The sequence below is a fragment of the Dermacentor silvarum genome, chromosome 3, assembly GCF_013339745.2.
Source record: "Dermacentor silvarum isolate Dsil-2018 chromosome 3, BIME_Dsil_1.4, whole genome shotgun sequence".
Lineage (NCBI taxonomy): Eukaryota > Metazoa > Arthropoda > Arachnida > Ixodida > Ixodidae > Dermacentor > Dermacentor silvarum.
In genome coordinates this window covers 127,199,957-127,223,679 of record NC_051156.1, presented here as the reverse complement: position 1 = coordinate 127,223,679, position 23,723 = coordinate 127,199,957, and the positions used below count along the sequence as shown (strand labels likewise).

The following is a 23,723-nucleotide window of genomic DNA, read 5'->3' as shown; positions in this document are numbered from 1 at the left end:
GTCACTTCGCGTGTTGCCAGGAGAGACTATTCTGTTTTGGGGGACATACTACAAGGGCATCGCTATACTGCTTCAATTGGACATAGTTGTTGCGATGGAAGTAGTAACCCTTGCTTCACAAGTATTCGCATACTCGCGCGGAAATCTTGTGGACCAGCAAGGACCGTAAAGCAGCCCTGGATAGCAGCGTGGAGCAATGCGTATTCTTCTTCTTGTGTGGGTGTGTGTGTGCTTGGTCAGGTATTTTTAAGGTTGGCGTTTTATGATCAGGTTAGGGCTCTTAATACATGTGGAGTTCTTTCTGAGCTTACATCACAATTCCAGTAAATGAAAATTTATTCAGCAGATTCCTTTTTAAAAGCTCCACACTGTACACGAATATTTTGCACAGGGCGCAGAGTACGAAACGAGATAAAATGTGAAAGCGCCGTGCACTCTGGATGTGATCTCTGCATAAGAGACGGTTCGACAGGCGCGGTTCTAGCAGCGATACAAGGTTATGCAGTCACAACATCCGATTTATTAGGCTATGAGCTGAAACCTCGTCTCAGAGTCTTGCAGCAAAACTCGTTCTCCACATGAAAGCACGACACCCAAAACTCTTTCAACTTTTCGTTGGTGATGGCGCCCGTTCGTGAGCGCCGTGTGTGCATGAATAAAATGTATTATTGCCATAGTAATTACACGGAAACCCGCGCAGCTGTCACGCCATCGCCGTCGGCGCCACCGCCATCGTGCTGTCACGGTATTGGCGCGCATGCGTGGCCCGTGCGTCGAGGGTTAGGACTCCATGAAACACTCAGTGCGTTTCGCTGCAAAAGCGACGAAGCCAAGCGGATGCACCGCCATGCTCCGCTCAGATAGGCTTTGTCAACGTTCTGGCTGCAGCTGCTGGAATAAACACTGTGCGCCCGCACTCATTAGCGTTCGTGCCTGGACAGGAAGCCACGCGCTAAATATATCAAATCCTTTCTTTAGGCACTGAAAAACGCCGACGGTGTCCCTTCGGTCTCCTTTTTGTGCGCCGTCCACGTGCGGCACCTGCAACGCAACTGGCTGCGCTCCGCATTAGGCCAGCTTAAGGCTAAACTACACGCACGCGTGCCGGCGCGCGAAAGCTCGCGCCCACGCGCCTCGCGTTTGCGGCGCCTCGCAAGTAATGGCGGTTTGAACTATATACGGAGAACCGACCTCCAGTGCCGTAGAACGTCTGCCGCACGAGGGGTGTCCAAAATATACGGAAGTTCGGCCGGCGCACCACCCGCTGCACGATCGACGGGCCAATTGACGACGCGCGAAGCTGCGCGCCTCCGCCGCCGGCGACGAAAACATCGGCATGCAGTTTTTGTTCCAAGCAAAATTATTTCCGCTAGATAAAGCGATGCATAATTTGTACATTTAATGAAAAACAATATCTACTCTCAAACGTTTAACATGAACGCGAGCTCCGAAACTTGTCGAGCTCAGCTGCAGCGCACGGCTACCGACGGGAGACGACCGGCTCGGCTGTGCTCGCATCGCAGCGGACGGCGCTCCTAATATCAGCGTATTTTTCTTCTTTGTGTGCAATTATTGCGAAGAGCGACAACAACGATAACAAAATATTGCGGCTCGTGAGCGTCGGTAAGTCATTGCGAAGCGCCGTCCGCTTTAGCTTTGAAGGGATCCGGAAAAGACCTAGCGACGATATCGGCGCCGTCGAGCGATCAGCGGCGGTGAGGCTGCCGCACAAATGAGTCCCGGTCTCATCCGTTCCGGCAAGGAAATCTCGCCGTTCGCGAGCAAAACCGCTGTCGAACGGCGGCCCGCAAATGGCAAACGGCATGCGGCGGGTTACCGTGCCTGTAACGTGGACGGGCCTTAGCCGCGACTCAGTACTTCCGGCGACTTGGTGTTGCTTCCGTGCCGGCCCGTGCTTAAGCGAAGCGTGCCGCTATAGACCCTGTGTTGCGCGCACGTCTAGAAAGGCCAACACTGTCGCACTCTGTTCGCGAGGCTAATCAGACCGCTAAGCACGACTGTGTAAGCACGAACGCGAGCGATTTGGCACTTGCATTGCGGGCTGTAATTACCGATTCGCAAGCGCGCACAAGCGAGCAACACGGCAAGGCAGAGCAGGGAGGTGCGCGTACCTGCTAGCAGACTAACCGGAAGTCGTAGGTTCTTGCTCGACCAATCGACATCTCGACCCGCTTGACATCACCAGATACACCCTGGTGACATCGTGACGACCGCTGGGGATACCGGAAAGGCCAGGAGAGGAGGACGGCATTGTTTTTTTTTTTTTTTTTCTTGTGGCGCGCGCACGGCGCGTAGCGCTGCAGCGTTTGGCATCGTTGATCGTGACGGCATTCTTAACTCGATGCGCGTGTTTACTTAAAAATCTTCAAAAAATATCTGAGGTGCTTCGCCTTTGAGTGGAACAGTCGATTCTAACCATAATCTCCGCTTTTTGCGAATATCAGCCCCCTTGAGACGATAGTAAGCGGTACTAGAGAAAAAAAAAAAGAACAGAAAAGAAGATTCTCTTTTGAATTACTCTGCGAACGCAATTCAAAAGCAGGATGAAATACCAGCCATGTGGTAGGTACCTACCTACTGGCGCAGATGTCGTGGCTGATGGCTGCACATATCTACTATCAGGAACTGCGTTTTGAGTGTAGAAGCAAAAAAAAAAAAAAGAGTTTTAAAGCAGGCAAGAAAAAACACAAACAAATGACACAGACGGACATAAGACGGGGCTCTTTTTCATACACTCTGGAAACGGTCTGACGGGTACGAACGTGCAGCGCAGTATTTCTATGCTTGGAGCTGCGGCATGCTGGCGCAAAGTAGATCGACTAAGCAATACAATAATTCCCGCATGCGCACACAATTTCCAGTCTGACGTACTATTCACACAAGCTGCTACAAAAATGATAGTCGACTAAAGTTTCAATATTCTCCACGAGATCGAGCTACAGGTGGCAGCGCCAGTCGCCGCGTTAGCGTGGATAGGCGGTCGGCGACACGCATTGAAATATACAAGGCGGCGCTTCGCTGTGAAGGATTTAGCCCAATTTTAGGGTAATGAAACACCTTGATTGCAATATATGGACCTCCAATGCCTCATTCTCGCAGGAAATGCACCGAAAGCGATATTTTTACTTGAAAGAAGCTTAAAATGCCAAAGAATGGGGGATGAGCACTGAGCCAAACAATGTGTGTTTCGCTACTTCCTTGGGGCTTTTTCTGCATCTTTGGCTGGCGTTCCGATGCTCTGCTCAAATTGTTGCAGATCCTAATTATTACCGCATTCTCTGCGAATGATGCACTGGTCATAAAAAAAGCTAGAATCTCTGCACAACGAAATTAAAGTAGCAAGGTAATGCGCACTTTATCATCAGTTGCAGGATACATGTCCGTTCCCGTTTTATTTTTAATTCGCAGCGAAAGGCAAACAGTTAATGAGTTGAACTAAACAAACCAGACCGCCGTGGGTGACAGCACGTCTGCAGGATCTCTATATTGTTTCAGATGAGGATATCTTGATCGCAGTAATTAACACTTAACACTTAAGCACAAAGCTGCCCTTGCGTGGTTACGGGTAACGTTGCATTTGAGAAGCTAATATAATTAGGTTAACTTATTTCAGGCAATAAAGGTCACTGTTTTCTGTTCAGCTATGAAATCCACACTGAAGAGCGACATGAAATTATAGTAACCACCTTTCAACTCAGAGTTATGGCGGCCTCTGTCTGGAGTCTGCTGTCACACATGATCCTCCACTAATACTCTACATTTTAAATTTGCTTTTGCAACGGCAAGTCAAAGCCCAAAAAGCCCCTGATTTACTTGCGAGTCAAACCTTCGTGGCATCACACCCCACCCCCCTTCCCCGCCCCTAACCACATAATAAAAGAACAGCTTAGATCACCGCGGAACCACTAAGCGCAAGTCATGCAAGGAGCGCCATATTGATGATGGTGCAGTTATCGTGATACAGGGTGTCCCAGCTATCACGCAGCACGATTAAAAAAAAAAAGAGGAACAACGTTACGCGAAGCAAACCTAGTGCGTATTGTTTCCAGTACAGTGGAGTAGCCAACCCGCCGTGGTTGCTCAGTTGCTATGGTGTTCTGCTGCTGAGCACGAGGCCGCGGGATCGAATCCCGGCCACGGCGGCCGCATTTCGATGGGGGCGAAATGCGAAAACACCAGTGTACTTAGATTTAGGTGCACGTTCAAGAACCCCAGGTGATCCAAATTTCCGGAGTCCCCCACTACGGCGTGCCTCATAATCAGATCGTGGTTTGGCACGTAAAACCCCATAATTCATTAATTAATTAACAGTGGAGTAGCCGCCAGTAATTTTTTCGTTACTGAGATTGAATTAGCTAATTGTACTTAATTATATAACTCGAGAAGTACTGTCCTAATTATCAAAGTGTCAATTAGAAAATTGTAGAGGAGCATGAAAAACTCCGAATACAGCTTTCTGTTGCTCAGTACGTGCTACATAAAAGTGTTTCCGAGCGTTAAACATGCCCGCGAATACACGCAAAGTGCCTCGAGTGCAAAGTGCGGCAATTTTGCGTGTGTTCGCGGGATCCTTTCACACTCGGAAAAACACATTTATGTAGCACGTATTGAGCAACAAAAAGCTGTATCAGGAGTTTTTCAATTTTGCTCTACAATTTTCTCATTGACACTTTGATAATTAGGACAGTACTTCTCGAGTTATAATAATTAATTACCATTAGCTAATTAAATCTCAGTAACGAAAAAATTACTGGCGGCTACTCCACTGTACTGGAAGCAATACGCACTAGGTTTGCTTCACGTAACGCCATTCCTTTATTTTTTTAATCATGCTGCGTGATAGCTGGGACACCTTGTATAAAGTTGACGACGCCGCAATAAGGGCTTGCTTACGATTCTTTCTTTTCTTTTTTTTTTTTTTTTTGCTGCTGAGCGATCGTTACGCCACCTTGTTAATGTTGCATGCTTGGCGGAACAAATAATATTGCGTGGATAAACACACATCACCGAAAAGTCGCTAAATCGCGGCATTCACGTATCGCTGGAACGACTTGATTTCTTTAAAACGAGGGAAAATACTTTCTGTGTTTTATTAGAAACACAAAGCTGCAATAAAATTGGTCTGATTATGGCGAACGGAGGACGCGACGGTCACACATCGCGCGCTCGATATGGGCAATCACTGAACTTACAACAGCGCAGAGCTAAATACTTCTGTAGATCGTAAAAAAATGCCCATCAATATTTGCGGCCATGCTACAACCATGAAAGAAATGGTCCTTAAAGGTATACACGCCATACTCGCACATGTAAACAACGTAGGGTGCAGCAGACGACGCGAGGCGCAATCCACAATATCCGTGGTTGAGCCAGGGCCCGCCAGGTGGCGACTCTGCTTAATCTCGCGGCGAATAGCAGCTGCTCCGCACAAAAATCCGTTTTGCCGGGGTCACGAAAATTCTGCCTTCAAATTCTATAGCTGTGCGCCCACAACATGCGTGCGAGTTATTTGACCACATGCTCCCAAATTTTGCTCCCTGTCCGCAGAACGACTGTGCACGTATTTATTTGCCCCAATAACCACGCGTTGCCTATAGTGTGTCGATAGGCTGCATACGCATAACGGAAATTCAGGTGGAATTAAATTAGGTTTTACTCCTATTGACATTCTCAGCACGCACTTTCCAGCATCTATCAGCCTGTATACCTCCAACCGTTTTCCCACCACCTTGGATCACTGGGCAATAGACAGTCTAGTTGTTAGAGCGTTGGGATGCTGTGCTAAGAAGACCGCGTTCGAAACCAACCGTTGGACCAATTTGGGTCAGTTGGTATGTGACACTGCGTGTGTTCTTCAATGAACCTCAGCTTGGGCCACTCGGGTATGTGCTGCCCTTCAGTGACAAAAAAAAAAACGACTAAAGCCATCTCCTGACGAATGGCGACGCTAATGGGGGTAAGCGAAGCTTGTGCGTGTATCTGACCTTGGTGGTGATTTTCTTTCTTTCTTCTCTCTCTATATCTTTCTCGCTCTCTCTCTTCCTCTCTCTCTATTTCTGTCTTTCTCTTTTTCTATATCTCTCTTCCTTTTTCTCTTTTCTCTCTCTGTTTCTCTGACTTTTGTGGTGATTTTCTTTCGCTCTCTCTCTCTCTTTCTGTCTTTCTTTCATTCTCTCTGTCTCTTTCTCTGACCTTCGTGGTGACTTTCTCTCTTTCTCTTGGTCTTTCTTTCTCTCTTTATTTCTTCTTTTCTCTCCCTTTCTTTCCTTCTTTCTCTCTCTCTTACTTTCTCTCTTTTTTCCTCTCTCTCTTTTTTTTTCGTGCCTGGTATGTGCCAATGAGCTTGAACTCTTTGTGCCCTATCGCCAGGATCGATCCCTTTTGGCGGAAGTTTTCTGCTGGGCACACGAGCTTGAACTCTTTCTGCACTATCGCCAGGATCAGCTCGCTTTGGCGGAAGTTTTTGCTGGGCACACGAAAGAACTCTTGGATGGTAGAGGTATATAGCTTCGTTATAAAACACGGCGGTACGAATCAGGTTGCGGGTCGGGGCGCTCGCCGGGAGCAGGCCCCACCACTGACCCAGCTTGCTCCTTGGTCCATTCTCTAGCTCTGTCTAGCTGTCTGTGCGTAGCATCGTCGGGCCTCTAACCACGGGTGTAAGCAACGGATAGTGGTGGCTCCTCGCTCCAGCTTCCCCCCGGACACACCGTTCTTGCTCCTACCTGGGTCAATAGGCAGGTCGTGGTCGAAAGGGTAGCGCAACGGCCTGCTGTGCTGAGGGAACACAGTTCGGAGCCAACGGTCTGAAGAACTTCATTCACTGAGTATTCGTCAACGTGCTTATATGTGCCACTTTTTAACGAAGCTCTATCATGCCCAATATGGGTCACAGTAGATGTGGGACTGAGTAGGCAACGCAATTCGAAGAAAAATCTTCGACGCCTATTGGAGCACTGGGTATGCGCCACTGGCTCGGTGCTGGTCTTCAATGAACCGCTTTTACGCCAACTTGGGTGACTGGGAATGTGCCAGTAGGTGTGATCCGCCCTTCAATGAGCGTCTTTGACGCCAACTTGAATAACTAGGTAGTATGTGCCACTGGGAATGTTCCGTTCTACAACGAAGAAAAAAAATATCGCTTTAATTTCTCCGATGCTGAGCGGAATCGAGCCCACGTCACAAGGGTTCCTCAAGGACAGCAACCCTGACGCTTTAGCAGACTGCGCCCACAAGTGCACTAGGTATGTGCAGCTTTTCAATCAACATCTTTCACGCCAATGCTTCGGCGAGCAGCGCCTTGAATCCACTGGGTATGGGCCGCTCTTCAACGAGCCTCTCGCCGACTTGGGTCATGTCATGAGCATGTGCCACTGGGTGTGAGGCAAGCGAGGGGACAACTCTCAGTGTTCGCAGGCACCCCTGCGCCACACCTTTCGTCTCGGAGAGAACGCGCGGACTTGCCAGCAACGCCACTAGATGGTGCAGCGTGTCTATAGAAAGAAGCGCGAGAGAGGTTGCCGCATGACGCGTTGCTAAGCGTTCGCACGACTGGCATACCATGCCCTTCGGATGCCATGCGCAGGCTTCGTGGACGCGCTACTAGACGGCACCAAGCGTTCCTAGGGGAAGCCCGAATGCGGAGTCCCGCTGCAGCACACGCCTCGTAGAAAACTCGTTTTGACGATGGAATTACGTTGCGTCGCTATCTTGATTCAACGCGAAACCCATTACTATTGACAGTCTTCGTCGGATGGGTTCTCCCAAATTTTTAATGCAAGTAGCATTCTTCGCTTACTTCAGGCGTTTTGAGCCTATCTATCTATCGATCAATCGATCGATCCTCTTACACCGACCTAGTGGTTCAAGTTGTCTTGCAGCTTGGGCCACTAGTTATGAGCTCGTCGTGATGCCATCGTGGTAGCTCCATCGTCGTGATCCGACTCTCTTCATCTAGCCGTCGTCAAGCTAACGTCGTGATACAGTCGTCATGCATTAATTGTCATATCGTCTTCGCAATGCCATCGTGGTTGGTCGATTGTCTTCGTTCCAGTTTCGTGATCCAACTTTCGTCATGCACCAGCTCGTCACGTCATCGTCGTCACACAGTCGTCGCGCATTCATTGTCGCACCGTTGTCGTGATGTCATATCGTCGCAGTTTCATGTTCGTTATTTCAACTTCCCTATCCGACTTTCTTCATACAGTCGCCGGCAAGCCATCGTCATCATACATTCGTCGTCATCCCATTGGCCGCATACCAGTGTCATGCCCTCGTCATTTCATTGTCGCCACACAGTCGTCATCCTGGAGTTGTTGTCATACCATTGTCCAAGGATGACGTCTGGGTCGTTTATAATCGTCGTCATCTGAAGTTCCTCGTCAGACTATTGTCATGCCGTCACCGTCATACCGCCTTATTTGTCCCATGGACGCCATGCTTTCTGTGTCATTCTAACGTAATCATCATGTCGTAATTCAATAGCGATTATGGCGACGTTTCATCGTGCCGTCATTTGCATGGCCGACCTTGTCAAGAGAGTGTCAAAGCAAAGTGGGACCGACACTTGAGACAGTGTGCATACGTCGCATATAGCCGAGGCAACGGAAGTCTCATAATGATCACTACAAATTTTAAATAAACGTTATTTTGAGCAATAAGGTGTCTCGCTGCATTGCTTGAATGCCAATTGCATTACCATCAACTGTCATCGATGATGGGATTTGACGTAATTTATTTTCACTGAAGAGCGGCCCATGCCCACTGTCACATACTTGCTGACCCAAGTTGGTTTGACAATTGGTTTCGAACACGGCTCCCTCAGCACTCCAGCCAGAAGCTCTACCAATCAGAATAGGGACTATTTTTAGAGACATAGATAACGGGTTAGAGCGAGAGACACCATGAATTGCATAAGTATCCTATGAATAATAATTGCATCAAAATAATTTAGGATGTGTTCTGTACAGGTCAAAATCAAGCCCACGTCATATATATTCAGCAAACGTTGTTTGAAATACAGGGTTTTTCTACGGAGACATCAACATTTAAAAATAGCCGTTCTGAAATAAAAAGACTGTTCCTTCGAAGACATGCCGGGAGTGGTGGCGACCATGTGGAGACGGATGACACGCGGCAATTAGTCGCTAATTTACAGACATTTATGAATTAACATTTAATATTTTCGTTTCCGCGGGCTCATCGTAATCAGGGACATTGAAGTTGCAGCTCCGCGCTCCTTGCTATCGCAGCGCGCTGGCTGCCCGCTGCTGTGTGACGTAAGCGTAATGACAATTAGGATGAGCCTGCGGAAACTAAAAGTTTAAAAGGTAAATAGTGAATTTTTGGTAATTTGTAACTAATTATCTCTTATCACCCGTCACCCCGTGGTCAGCACCATAGACGGCATGTCACCGAAAGAAACGTCCTTGCATTTCAAAGCATATATATTTCAATATTACTCAAGGTAGTCGTAGAAACACCTGGTATATTCACGAACACACAATGCAGTGGAATTCGTGGCCTCGTCGCTACATGGCCCAGCATGCCCAGAGGTAAATGAGAAAGACAAGTAGGCCCGCATGCACGCCTCATACGTTATGTGTATCTGCGCTGGCATTTGAACCCGATGTGTCGTCACTCTTTTTCGATGATAATCACATCAACGTGAAAATTATTCGCGAAATGGGTTCCGGATATTTTTTTCTATTGATCATCGAAAGAAAGTCTTAGTCATATATAATGGCTGACGGAAATTAACGGAAATGACTGCTAAGATGCTGAAGTCTACAGGTTGTTGGAGAGACTCGGCTAGAATGGATGCCAAGCCACACGACCAAGTCAGCATTCGCCAAACGTCGTATCTGTGCGATGAACGAGAGGCGGGAAACCGTTGGGCTAGATTATTTGTAAAGCATGACCACATGAAGCAGATAGGCGATGAAGCAACAAACGTTACGTATCTCCGTTAAGAGCATAGTTAACAATGGCTGGTATAATTTAGCTTTCTTTGCATCATCACTTAAGATATTAATGCCTGTGTATAAAAAAACACAACCCCGTTCTCTCCCACTTCATTCTATTATAGAGAAATAATTTGGTTTCGGGAATAGTTAGCCAAAACATTTATGCTTGTCTCAAACAAACTCATTCCTACGGAAGCCCGCATTCTTGTCTATCATTTTTAAGTCCTAGTTTGAATGAGTGATTACGAACGTGAGCGCCGTGCGCATTCACTTTTATTTTTCTACCCACACTGCGGCGTTAGTTGCGCCAATTAGCAGGTGCGCCAACCTAACCATGCTTCTGGTCTATAGGCCGTTTTATTGGCGAGGAGGAACGTAGCCTCGAACCAGCGCACCTCGCCGCTCTTCTTCTCGCACTGGTACGTGCTGATCGCCAGTTCTCCCAGCGGTAACTTGCAAGGGTAGCGGTGTCATTACGAATTAGTACGCGTTTGGCGTGCTCCGTGTGTGATTGTTACAGTGTCAGATGACTCAGGGTTAACGCCCTACTGCTGTGCTGTATTCGGCTGCCAACATAACTTTCGGAAGCGAACGTGAAGTGCATCTTCAGCCGTGGCGACTTCCTGGACTCCGCTGTTGCGGTTGCAGACAGGCGTCCGCTTTGTATTGCCAGCATAAATAGAAAGGACTTCACGTCATCAGCTTCGTCGCGTGTATGTTCCGGAGATTTTATTTCCAGTGAGCGCATGGGACCAACTGGACACCCATGATAAAACTCGCATATGAACTGATAACGCATTCGAGTCGGTCAATAGTCGAATGGACGAAGTTAACTATTTCTTCGTGCACGCACGTTAAAATTTATCTGCTCAATTGTGTTCTAAGATTATCATGCTTGGTAACCGAAGTTCTGGTGAAAGTTAGCCGGGCACGTATCATGAAAACAGTGCCTATACCAACGGAGAAAATCAAGGTGTATTCTTTTTCGTTTTCTAAGCACAGTCATTCCTAGCGTGTGCCGGCTGCCCCTAGTTCACATCGCTCTCCCGCGCTTCCGAACCTTGTCAGCAAGCTTTCTGGGCGACGTCACGTATCACGCGACGTATTACTTCAGAGAATAAAATTGCTGTTGCAGAGAGTGGTTTGTTCGTTTTAAGGTACGTCCACACTAGCGACAAAAACGCGCGCGACACGCCGCGCGCGGCAAGATTCACGAAAAGCGGCAGCAAAGCGCGGCAAACGCTCGAATGGGTGCGAGATCCATTTTTTGCGGCAGCCGCAGAACGAGCACCAATCAGAAGCAATGATGATGATGATGATGATGATTATGATGATTTATTGGCATCCCCTTTGAAACGGGGCGGCGACAAATAGTCACCTAGCCTGCTTGATTTAATCAGGTATACTATACATGTTCTTTATCTTGCATTTTTGTACACCTATCATTATTTTTCTTTTTCAAAAATTTACCTTGTACCGCTGCCTATGATTTTAAGAGATCAGGTCGCATCCATCTTTTCCCTACTTTTTTTCCACCAGTACTCTAATCGTCTCTTGCTGATCTCTACGGCTGATCTGTTTGTTTCCTTCCACTTTAAACCCAAGCGCTTCTGGGAGTTGCACGTTACCTACGGTTCTCGCTGGGTGGATCCCGTCGCATTCCATTAGGATGTGCTGAGTGGTCTCTGGATCTTTACTGCAGCATACACATGTCTCATCTAATTCCGAATATTTGTTCCGATATGTTTTCGTCCTTAGGCAACCGGCTCGAGCCTCAAATAGCAAGGCACTGCCCTTTGTGTTATCGTACAGATTTTCCCTTCTAATTTCTTTCTTCTCATTCTTGTAAATCTCCATTGTCCTTTTCGTTTCCATTCTTTGCATCCAATTCACGGTCTCTATTTCTCTCACTTTCTTTCTGATGACCCCTGGTTGTCTATTTACAGTTTCGATTATCCTGTACTTGGTTGCCAACTTCCTTGACCTCTTCCTCCATTCTGTGTCCACGCTTTTCATGTAGAGATACTTGTGCACTTTAGCCGCCCATTTATTTTCATCCATGTTCCTGAGCCTTTCTTCAAAACTAATTTTGCTTTGTGCTTCTCTGACTTCAAAAGAGGCCCAACCCATGTCTCCATGCACTGCCTCATTTGTCGTATTACCGTGTGCTCCCAAAGCCAACCGGCCTACTGATCTTTGGTTAACTTCCAAACCCGCCAATATATCCGATTTTAAGCATATAATGGCATTTGCGAATGTTAGCGCTGGCACCATTACTCCTTTCCAGATTCCACGCACCACCTCATACTTATTGTGGCCCCACAGTGCTCTGTGTTTCATTAATGCTGCATTCCGCTTCCCCTTTATTTTCAGATTATCTTGGTGGTTGCTTGAGTAATTCTTTCCTTCGTTTATGTGTACGCCGAGGTACTTATATTGCTTCACTATGGGTATTACTTGCTGTTGAATTGACACCACGAAGTTACTCGTGTGCTCATTAAAGATCATAATCCCTGATTTCTCTGTGCTAAACTTAAGGCCTAGATTTGTCGCTGCGTTCCCACAGATATTCGCAAGTATCTGTAAATCTTTTTTATTGTCCGCTAGTAGCACAATGTCGTCTGCGTACATCAGTCCAGGGATCTTCTGTTGCACCATTTGTCCATTACGCATGTAGGATAAATCAAAACCTAATTCGCTGTTTTCCAGTCGTCTTTCTATGCCCTTGACGTAAAGCGTGAACAACAATGGTGACAGAGGGCATCCTTGCTTCAATCCTTGGTGAAATCCCACCATTTCATTTCCTTTTCGGCCTTCCCATGCCACTTGTACTTGGTTGTCTCGATATATCTCCCTCAGCAGCTCCACGAAATCGTCATCTATGCCTTCGTATTGAAGAATATCCCACAACAATTCCCTGTCTACGTTGTCATAAGCTCCTTTAATATCTAGAAATGCTATCCATAAAGGTCTTTTCTGAGCTACTGAAATCTCTATGCACTGAGTTAGTACAAACATATTGTCTTCTAAGCGTCTGCCTGGCCTGAACCCATTCTGTAGTTCCCCCAATACACCGTTTTCTTCCACCCACTTCGACAGTTCTAATTTTATGGCTTGCATTGCCATTCTATATATCACCGACGTTACTGTAACTGGCCTGTACGAGCTCGTCTTATCCTTATCTCCTTTGCCTTTGTAGATAAGATTCATCTTGCTTTCACGCCATCCAACGGGAATATTCTTTGTTCTAATCACTTGCTCTATGGCATTAGTCAGCAGTGCCTTGCTTTTTGGACCGAGGTTTTTGATTAGCTGTATTGGGATTTCATCGGGTCCTGCTGCCGTGTTGTTAGGGACATTTTCTGCTGCCTTTTTCCAATAAAAGCTTTCTATGCTGAATTTTGATCTCTCAGGCCTCTCTGTTGTTGCTGGATCTGTTGTCTGAACTACGCTTTTTCTCGTACCGAAGTTATGCCTGATAACGTCTGTGATGTACCGCAGCGCATCATCGCCTTCATAGATGTTACCGTCTTCATCTCGCCTTCATCTCGCCTTCATCGCCTTCATAGATGTTACCGTCTTCAGCTGCGCAGTTGTAGCGCCACCTGTCGCACAAGCAAAGAATCATAATGTATGGGCTCTGAGATCGAACAGTGACGAGCAGGCCGTAAAATCTCAGAGGCCAAGTCCAGTCGAGGGGGCTGTTTTTGTTAAGCCTTCCCACACCGCCACCGAGACGTCGACGAAGAATTCGCCTCGCAATGGAGGCGTTTTCGGAAACCATTCGCGGATATGCGTGCCTCTATGACAAATCGAACGTCGATTTTAAGGACAAGGAGCTGTGTGCCAACCGCTGGCACATGCGGGAAAGCAGAGTGTGCGCCTGGCTCTCAGTGTCCCTGTACCGCCATATAGGGCGCACCCAAAACTTTCTCGTCCGCTTTCTGGCACGTCGACGTTGCACAAGTAAAGAACAAATAAGTATTATAGTGTTCACAGTCACCAGTAGCTCCGCGTCCGTATCCGACATGGCTGAGCGTGGCCGCAGTGGCGCAAAGAAACACAGACACTTCCAATGGAACACGAAACCGGCAAAACGGAGAGCGCGTTGTCACGAGAAGTATCGAATGGAACGAGACAACGCTGCACTCCACGCGCCGTTGCCGCGTGCCGCAAAACGCGAGTGTGGACTTGGCCGCGCCAGTCTGCCGCGCGGGCGCTTGCCGCGTGCGGCGTGTCGCGCGCGTTTTTGTCGCTAGTGTAGACGTACCTTTACAGCTCTCCCGAGTCGGCGAGGTGCCCTTGCCCAGGCACGGCTCTGACTGCGTGCATATATTCTTTCAACGCGTCACGCGCGTCTGGTTGATCGGGGTATACTCGCGGCCACTGTGACCGGGTCGTTTTATTGAGTACATTGTGTTAACGGCCCTCCCGGTCGAGTTATATTACAGTTTTTTTATTTTGTGTGCCCGGGTGCCAGGCAAACAGCATTTAGCACATTGTACCACGAAAATGTTAGGAGCACGAAAGCTACCGACACTTGTTTACTTCATGCTTCGCTATAGTTACCTGCATTGGCATTCACGCTGGCGCGGCACATGGCATGGCACACATAGATACCTCTGATTTTTGTCACCTGATATACATCTATGTCTAGCCTTGACCCTAATAGAAGGTCATACATACAATGATTACACGTTGCTCGTATGTTACATGTCGACAATGTTCAGACTTGCCTTCTATTTCAATCGCGGGTAGAGCTGTGGCAGCGCCGTAGGGTGTGGTGCCGTTTGATATTGCAGCTATATCGAAGCTCAACGCTTAGTAACGACACGCCAAGAACTTTCCCAATCACGAAAACGTGTTGAGACCTCTCGGGCAAACGCGAAAACTGGCAACTTGTCGTCAACGCACGTCAGCTGTATTCCTTCCAGCGTGATCTCGCATACCAGCATGGCGGCCTAATACGACAGACGGCGCTGTGACCGCAAGCATGGCGGCGCCATCGATGAAACGGTCTATATTCATACTTCCTTATTAAACGAAGCTCTGCAGCCTTGAGTAACACAGGAGCATTCGAACGTCAGCGCAGTGGATCATTGTTCATTTTGATAACATCCCATTCTTTAACTAACACGTCCATGGGTGTCGTGCACTGTCGTGTACTTATATACCGCCCTCATGGGGTTCCTACTGTCACGACGAGATATTGAACCCGCGCCTTTCTACTCGGAGGTAGCACGCTATATGCACTGAGCCATATAATCCACCTGTCTCCTGACGTATCGTTGTGCATATCTCACGGGCTGTTTGGTGGCTCGTTAAAACGTCTAAGGGAAGGCCCACATTCAGCGGCACATTTAGGCTAGCGGCAAGTGAAACGAATTTCACGTGACATTAAACGCTTACCGCAGGTGCAGCCAGACATGAGGCATCCGTCGGATTCTATCGGCGTGTTCAGCTCGCAGATCCGCCCGCCAGGACACTGGTTTCGGCACGAGTCGCGAACTGTGCGTGATAGACAAGGAAATTTCTCAAGATTAGACCACCGTGAGCTGCTGCGCATCGTGCTGTAATTGCGCATATTTGGTACAAACGACGATGGGATTTTCATCCTATCTCTCTGCAGAACCAATAAAAGTACAGCACTGTGGCCTTAGTTGACGATCTCAGAAATAAGCGCGTACGAACGGGCCCGACGGGAATGCCGCTGCACACATGGTCGGCCTTCGGCTACCGACGCGTCAGCACGCTATGTGGCGTCTCCTTTCTTAAGATCGCTTTGCTGACTGACCACAGCAAACTGAAACACGAAAGCACCCATCAGTTTGTCTATGGTAGAAGCATTTGCAAAAGAGGAATCTCAATTCATTTCGAAGTACTTTGCCGAAAACGTCGATTTCAATGCTAAATTATTTGAAGGTTCTTCAAGTATTATTATTTTGTTTGCATTTCATTCGCAACACGCACGCGAATTTCTAGTGTTCTATAGGTACTATTCTCCCCAAATTATTTACACTTGCGCGTCAGCACTTGCTCTGTCCTCTTGCACTAGCCCTTGTGGCTTGCGATGTTACAATTCCTGCGAAGATGGGCCAACTCGCCAATTTGGTGTCTCTTTAGTATATTAAAGTGTGACTTCGCATCACTGGGATCTCTATGTAGGCAGTCAGCATAGAAATTCAACGTACAGCGTCTTTCTAAGCTATACAGTCGCAAGGGCTGTCCGCCGCGCTATGCCGATCAAACAAAATTTGAGGAAATTTCCACCGCTTTTCGAGACATTAAGAAAATAAATAAGCTTATAGTAGCTGTACGTAAGATAAAAGAGCGGTAAAACTTCCTTCGTAAGCGGTGAGCAACTCGGAATGTTAAATAGCAGTACTTACCGCAGGGGCAAGGAGCCACGTAGCAGTTAAATTCATCGACCGGTTGCATTTTGTGGCACGAGAAGTTTGCAGGACAGAGCACTGGGCATTGCTTGGGAGTTTCTGCAACAGTCAGGAAGAAGAAGCACCTGCTAAGCTCATCAGCAAATATTCGTCGTAAGCACAGTACAAACAGTCATGAACATGAAAACATATTGCAACTTGCAGTTGGTAAGTTAAGAAAACAAAGCTTGCTACCAAAATAAAAAAAGAGTTCATTCATACAACTATTTGAAAAGCGCAGCAAATCGTGTTTTTTTTTCCTTTTTTTGGACGGCGTTCATGTATATTCTTTTGGAGAAATATTTCCATCTCTCCTGCAGACTATAGCCCATTCAAATGATTAGAGGCATCCCATACGAGCACAATTGAGTTGTACGGTTTAATTTAAGATTTATCCCATTTTACAATGAACGCTCGACAGCGGGCAGACGTTCCCGTCTGTCCACGCAATTTAACTTGTAAACTAACAGCATTGTTAACAGCCACATAACGACACACACTGTAAAATTTTAGTCATTGCCCACTTCAAACGAATCATCAGCAATATTTTTTTTTCGTATTACTTTTATGTTCCTTATGTTCCTTATGTTCTACAATCCTTGAAATCTCCTCGAAAACCCTACCTGAACTCCAAGATAACTTGCTAGGTATTTGTTATTATTTTAGTTTATCTGCTTAGATGTCTTTCTGTCTATCTGCCTGTATGCTTTTTATTTATGGATTGATTGATCATTTGATTATTTGTGACTTTAGTAATACCGGTTAGCGGAAGAGACGCGTAGGGTACATGCAAAATAAACAAGCTTCTTGCGTTCCCAAGCCATGCTGTTGTAGTCGCTGCGTTGCCAGATCGATTGTGCTACGAAGTCGAATGTGAATATGTTACACAATCGGCGCGCTGAGTTGGACCCATTCCGAGACGCGGACCCATTCCATCGCTGTAGGCGCCAGCGAACCGCCACCTTGATTCGCTCTTGGAATTGTATCGAGGCGCTGAGCCGTTAACGTGCTACCTTGGTCCATGATTTGTGGTCAAATCATCCTCGCACCTTGTTACAACCATCACTGCATTATTTCCATGTCCACCCCAGTTTAGCAGACAATAGCCAATGGCACAAGTTAGGGAGCCTACATGCAACGCCGTTTTAAAACGGCGCTTGCATGTAGGCTCCCTAGCACAAGTGTGCTGCTGCTGCACCCGGCGTCTGCCAGCATCGTCGTATCTTTGCCACCATCCAGACGTGAAAAGGTCTGTGCACTTGATCAAAAATTTAAGGAACAGGCGTAAGTGTCGGCAGGTTGCACCAGTGGTTGAAGCCAACAGCCTCTTTCTGAATCGAGTAGATAGCCAGACATAGCTTTCTTGTAGCAGGGAAGTACTGTCAGGGAGCTATGGTAGCACGAAAATGGCGCATGCTCTAGTCGTCATTCGACTCCAGACATTGGAGTGTGTCAAACCCTAAAATGACTTTTCATATTCGCCGAAGAAAAAGCAAGTTATTCTCGGTACAAACCGTCTCTCCTTTTACAATCTCGCCATCGATGTCGCGCTCGCCGCTGTGACAACACCATCGGTGTGCTCTACTTCATTTTAAATCATGGGGCTACCAGCGTTAGCGCATACATCCGTGTTTCTCACTCATAAGTCGTCAATGAAACCGGGAATCACACATCACATTGTTCTCACTGGTCCGTCGTCTCAGCACATCTCCCGTTAACGCTCTTGTTAACATCTAGCAACAGCTCATTGGGATCACTCCTTTTGCAATTTGTGGCCACCAACGAAGAAAAAATCGCCACATATGGCAACTGTGCAGCAGCTATATCTAACTCTAGACGACAATACGCCGCCACACCAGTCCTCTTATCCCGTTATACAGGGCTTTATGACCAAGTTCTCTCGTGTTCAAAAGTCAAAGATCAACCGCGTGGGAACATATCCCAGATTCCTGTAGAGCCTACTGATATACCGAAGACGACCATCACAAAGCCCTAACGATTATTCGTTTCTCCAACCTGCGCATAGGTCAGGCAGCCCAGTCATTTCCGCGCACTTTTTAGCCAGTAATTAGAGGCCTCGACATCAATTTAGGTTTTGCAAGTGCACCATAGCGTAAGCTTCAACGTTCCTTGGGAGCAGTTTTCCACCGCCTGCACTGGTTAATGTTTTTAGGGACCCTTAACAAGTAGGCTTACTGTATTGTGACCGCATGCAGAGTTCTTGACCACGTCGTCACTCCACAGACCTACAAGGTATTCTGCGCAAGAGTGTCTTGTGCATTTTTCTGCACTCATAATCACACTATATTTCCACGTCAAGCTATGAATGTTTACTACGCCCTTATTCACCTCCTCTATACCATCTGCGGTTCATACCAAATGGCGTGTCCTTGGTGAAGCCCCTGACAGAGTAACTGGCCACCAAGCAAGACATAACGAATTGACCTAAATTGAACAACGACCATTTCGTGTCGTTGTGGAGAGAACTGGAGAGCTTGTCTTCTATACTGTCCTGCCCGAGATCTCTTCTGGCGACTTTGTTTTTTTAATGCCAAGCATTCTCTGCCCCATTCTTGGCACGCTGCGGTAGGTAGGTAGGTAAGTAGGTAGGTAGATACCTGTCTGGCCTAGCTTTCATAAAATGAAAATAATGCGTGACCGATGGTGGAATTGAACCTCTGCCTCGAGTACAGCAGCCCGGTATCTAATAGAAGTATAAAACATACGTGTTTAAATTACGTAGAGACTAAAACAGCCATAGCCGCGTCTACAAGCACAAAACAAACACTCCGCAGTAAAATTATTACGGTCAACAATTCTCTAAAAGGAAGGCGCACGGACAAACTGTCGCATACCTCTCTGGTTCTAAAGGCAGCCAGCTCTTAAAAGCAGTCGGCGCGAGCGCCTTGTGCCAGTCTCGGCTTCATTCCCTATGACAGCCCGCGCTTTGAGGTACCGTGTTAGATTGCACTATCTCCGGCACCGGCCCACTTTCCCCCGCTGATTTCCTCGTAATAGTTTGCGCTACGTAGAAACTGTGTGACGTTTGATAAAACTTAATGATCGCCCAAGTTAATCATGTTTCAACATTTCATCACTGGAGTACAAAGGCCATCATCGTTTCAACATGCACCACATTACACAGACACTAGGTAGGTACGATTGTATAACACGTAGTTACTGATGACGTCACAATTCATGTTTCTCTCGCTTACGCTCGTCCTACTACCCAACAATCGTCAAGTGCCCGTTGAGCCGACGTATACATATCATGCCGGCGTAGCAATCATGCCTTTGCTGCCATTAGATCCGTCTTCGACGTTGTCGTCGTCCTGCTGATGCCGTCACACACAAAACTGCTCAATTTACGAAAAGCCGGCGAATCCCACGCCCTGTGGGAATCGGATGTTGTGCGAAGCAGTGTGCGGGGAGCCTTCCAAGTTAACGAAACGACCATGAGAACACCAAGACGTAGGCGGCTGTTTCATGGCTTACATGACGCGCATGTCATGAGTCCTCAGGAGCTCCTTTACATACGCCTTAGAGACCTTGAGGCGAAAGCCTTAGTCATGCTCATGACCTATGACTTGGACCATCAATCTTTAGCATTTTCCTTCACTTAGTACCACATACGAGCCCATTTCATTGGTTTTTGAGTGTTAATCATCTTCCGCTGAGTCACTGTCATTTTTTGCTGAGTCATGTTCATATGACGACTATGGCTTCTACCACCATTCTTTAGTGTTTTCCTCACTTAGTACCCATGCCTGAACCAATTTCAGTAGTATTTGAGTGTTAATATCTTTTTTCTGAGTGATTGTCATTTTTGCTCAGTCATGCTCATGACTATGGCTTCCACCATCATCCTTTCGTGTTTCCTTCAATTAGTACCCACGTACGAGCCCATTTCAGTGATTTTGACTTTTTTTTTCCTAATTGCCATTTTTTCTGACTCATGCTCATGACTATGGCTTCTGCCATCATCCTTTAGTGTTTCCTTCACTTAGTACCCACGTCAGAACCCATTTCAGTGCTCTTTGAGTGTTAATCTCCTTTCTCGGAGTCATTGTCATTTTAGCAGTCATACTCATGACTATGACTTCTACCATCATCCTTTAGTTTTTCATTCCCTTATTACCCACGTACGAACCAATTGCAGTGGTATTTGAGAGTTAGTGTATTTTTCGCTCAGGCAATGTCATTTTAGGTGCCTGTTTCATGACCTACATGACACGCATGTCATGAAATTCATGTCGTGACCTATCATTTATGTTCGTCATACACTCTTGTCATACTAAGCCAATTTTGGTACCTACCAAGTTAACGAAACGATCATGAGAGCACCAACACATAGGTGGCTAGATAGATAGATAGATAGATAGATAGATAGATAGATAGATAGATAGATAGATAGATAGATAGATAGATAGATAGACAGATAGATAGATACTGTCAAAGTGGCAAATGTTCGCCAAGAAATGCTTGCATTTAAGCACTCCGGGTAACGGTTTGCGGAGCGGAACAGTGTTGGATAGCCTGGTACATGCAAAATGTTTCGCATAACATCCGATTCCAACAGTATATGGAATCTGCGCAATTTTTCCCTCTAGAAAGTGTCGTTATTTACTAGTTGCAAATTAAGTGATAAAATGACTTTCTTCTGCAGGCATAACACTCCGGTTCTTCAAGGAGGCCGGGCTAATCATTACCGTTCGATGTAATTGAGTCACTGATGAGCGCTCTAAGTGTACGTTCCCAACAAAGTTGTTTTACATCGCGTAGAAGTTCGTGTATTGTTCACAGTTACTAACGCAACGCCGCTGCAGGCTGATGGACAGCGCACAAAACGTGCAAGAACGCGCGAAGGCATACTGAATGGAGGCGCACGCAGTGCCGACGTGAGTTACGATAGGCGCTCTTTGGTAGTAATCCTGTGAACAACGACAACCATGTGGGTTTCTTGTTCAGCCATCCGTTTGCCAACTCGCATGGCTTAATAATAACAGCACAAGAACAGTCGGTATGGAACCTTATGGGCGCTGGTTCATCTCGCGATCCTCTTAACCGAGACACGTCTTGTCATTCTGCTTTTAGTTAAGAAGGTAGCATTCGAAAGATGTAAGGCGTGCATATCACCCGGCACAAGCACTGCACGCGAAAAACTTAACACAGGTTCACATCTTCGAAGAAAAATGTTTCATCACATAGATTTCGCCCTCTGATTTAGAATGCGAGTGCGGTTTACCGCTATGCCGCGGCCTCAGCTTATGCTGGTAATGGCGGACGCTTTCTGCGATGCACACTGCCTGAACTGGCAGCACTGCTCTATGCGTACATTTTAATGAATATAATTGTGAGCTACACTACTAGTTGCAATGTGTCAATTATGTTGCAATACACAATAATCGTCTCAAAAGAACCATCCTGGGGTTCTATGCAGGATGTCCAGAGTTTCTCGCTCGCCTGGGTTTGCTTGACGGCAGTGAGTGAAAAAAGATAGCGCGAACGCGCGAAAGCAGCATGCAAAAACAATTGTCGCAGTTTCACCCGAATGGCGAAGCATCAATTGCGATAGCAAATTAGTAGAGAGCTATACGGAGTAAGGATAGTAGTTTTATCAGCTGTATAAACTTGGACATGCAGCGGCACCGGCAACACGCAGAACTGTTGTCGACGCCGTCGGCGTTTTGCCCACGTTCGCATCATACGCACGCGGCGTTGGTGACTGTTGCCGGTGCCTCTGGGGGCGGCTCGGAGGTTTTCGACGAGATCAGAACGGGACACTTGTCGAGCAGCGTCGGAAGTCTTTACCACCTTCTCGTTTCACAACGTTTTATTGCGATAGCAATTATATGGACACTCAAAAGCAGATTTCTGCCGTCGGCGTCGCCGTCGCCGTCGCCGTCGCCGTGAGGTTCCGTATGACGTCATTTGGAGAAGAAATCGTCGCCGCGCGCCGAACGCTATATGTGCGAGTGAAAGGGCGCGAGGGGCGCGTCTTTCACGGGGAGTGAACGCACGGCGGAGAACAAACGCGCGTTCTGCGCCGTGCTCGCTTAAGGGCTGCAGAAGTAGGCGTCTCTGTTCTCCTTCACAATCACCATGTATGTAGAGCAAACGCGCCTTCTTCCGACGAGCGAGAGGCCGTGGGGGAGGGGGAGGGAAGGGAGGCGACGTTTAGCTGCGGAACGCAGTGCCTATTTATATCAGAGGCTCCGGCGCTGAGCCGATAAGTGGTTCTTGAGGGAAAGGTCCGTGCTCCCTCAAGGGCTGCAGAAGATAGCGCCAACCTTTCCCTTTCCCTCAAGAACCACTTATCATCATCATCATCATCATCACCAACGCCGCACGCATTTTGAGCGAACGCGGGCAAAACGCCGATGGCGTCGACAACAGTTCTGCGTGTTGCCGATGCTGCTGCATGTCCAAGTTTATACAGCTGATAAAGCTAATATCATTACTCCATATAGCTCTCTACAAGTTTGCTATCGCAATTGATGCTTCGCCTTTCAGGTGAAACTGCGACAACATTTTTATATAAATAGGCATTTGGTGCCGCAGCTAAACGTCGCTTCCCCTCCCTCCCCAAGGGCTTTCGCGCGTCGGAAGAAGTCGCGTTTGCTCTATAGATATCGTGGGTGAAAAGGCGGAAAGAGAGGCTTAATTCCGCAGCCCTTCATGGAGCACGGCGCAGAACGCGCGTTTGCTCTCCGCCGTGAGTTCGCTCCCCGGGAAAGCGCGCGTCCCTCGCGCCCTTTCACTCACACATACAGCATACGGCGCGCGGTGATCATCACCATTGACGTCATACGGAACCTCACGGCGACGGCGACGCCGACGGCAGAAATCCGCTTTGGAGTGTCCATATAATTGAATAAAATGTCGAGACAAAGCCGAGTACTCACGTCAAGACGATCGCAATCAGCGCGCGCCGCTTCTTCGTTTCAAACACAATTGACTGGGCAATGTTACGCGCCAGCACCGCTTACTGCTATCAACGCAATATTGCAATATTGCAATACCATGACTCCGCTATCTGCACAGTGAGCACAAGCCGCTTGCCACGCCTTTTCGGGGCGCGTCACGGGCATACCTCCTCTTTCGAACATTATCTGTCTATCCAACGCCGAATGCGAATAGTGCATGCTTGGTGCATTCCCACGGCAACTCTTTCTTTTCTTTCAAATGCGTTAAAAGATAACATTTTTTTATAACTTACTTGCACTGGTAATGCACCGAGCGGAACGATAAACAAATGAAAGATGGCAGCAATGGTCTGACCATGTGACTCGATTTTTTTTTTGCC

General features: G+C 47.3%; 1 protein-coding gene across 1 annotated transcript in view; it reads right to left on the bottom strand.

Annotated features, from left to right (window-relative positions):
• Positions 1–23,723, bottom strand: part of LOC119444760 (uncharacterized) — a 100,720-nt gene that overhangs the window by 40,385 nt on the left and 36,612 nt on the right. Inside the window, exons 7-9 of the mRNA XM_049663612.1 lie at positions 16,376–16,477; positions 15,396–15,494; positions 2,596–2,646 (exon numbers count right to left, since the gene is read on the bottom strand). Of these exons, the coding sequence (XP_049519569.1) occupies positions 2,596–2,646; positions 15,396–15,494; positions 16,376–16,477 (252 nt within the window). The remainder of the gene's footprint in view (positions 1–2,595; positions 2,647–15,395; positions 15,495–16,375; positions 16,478–23,723) is intronic.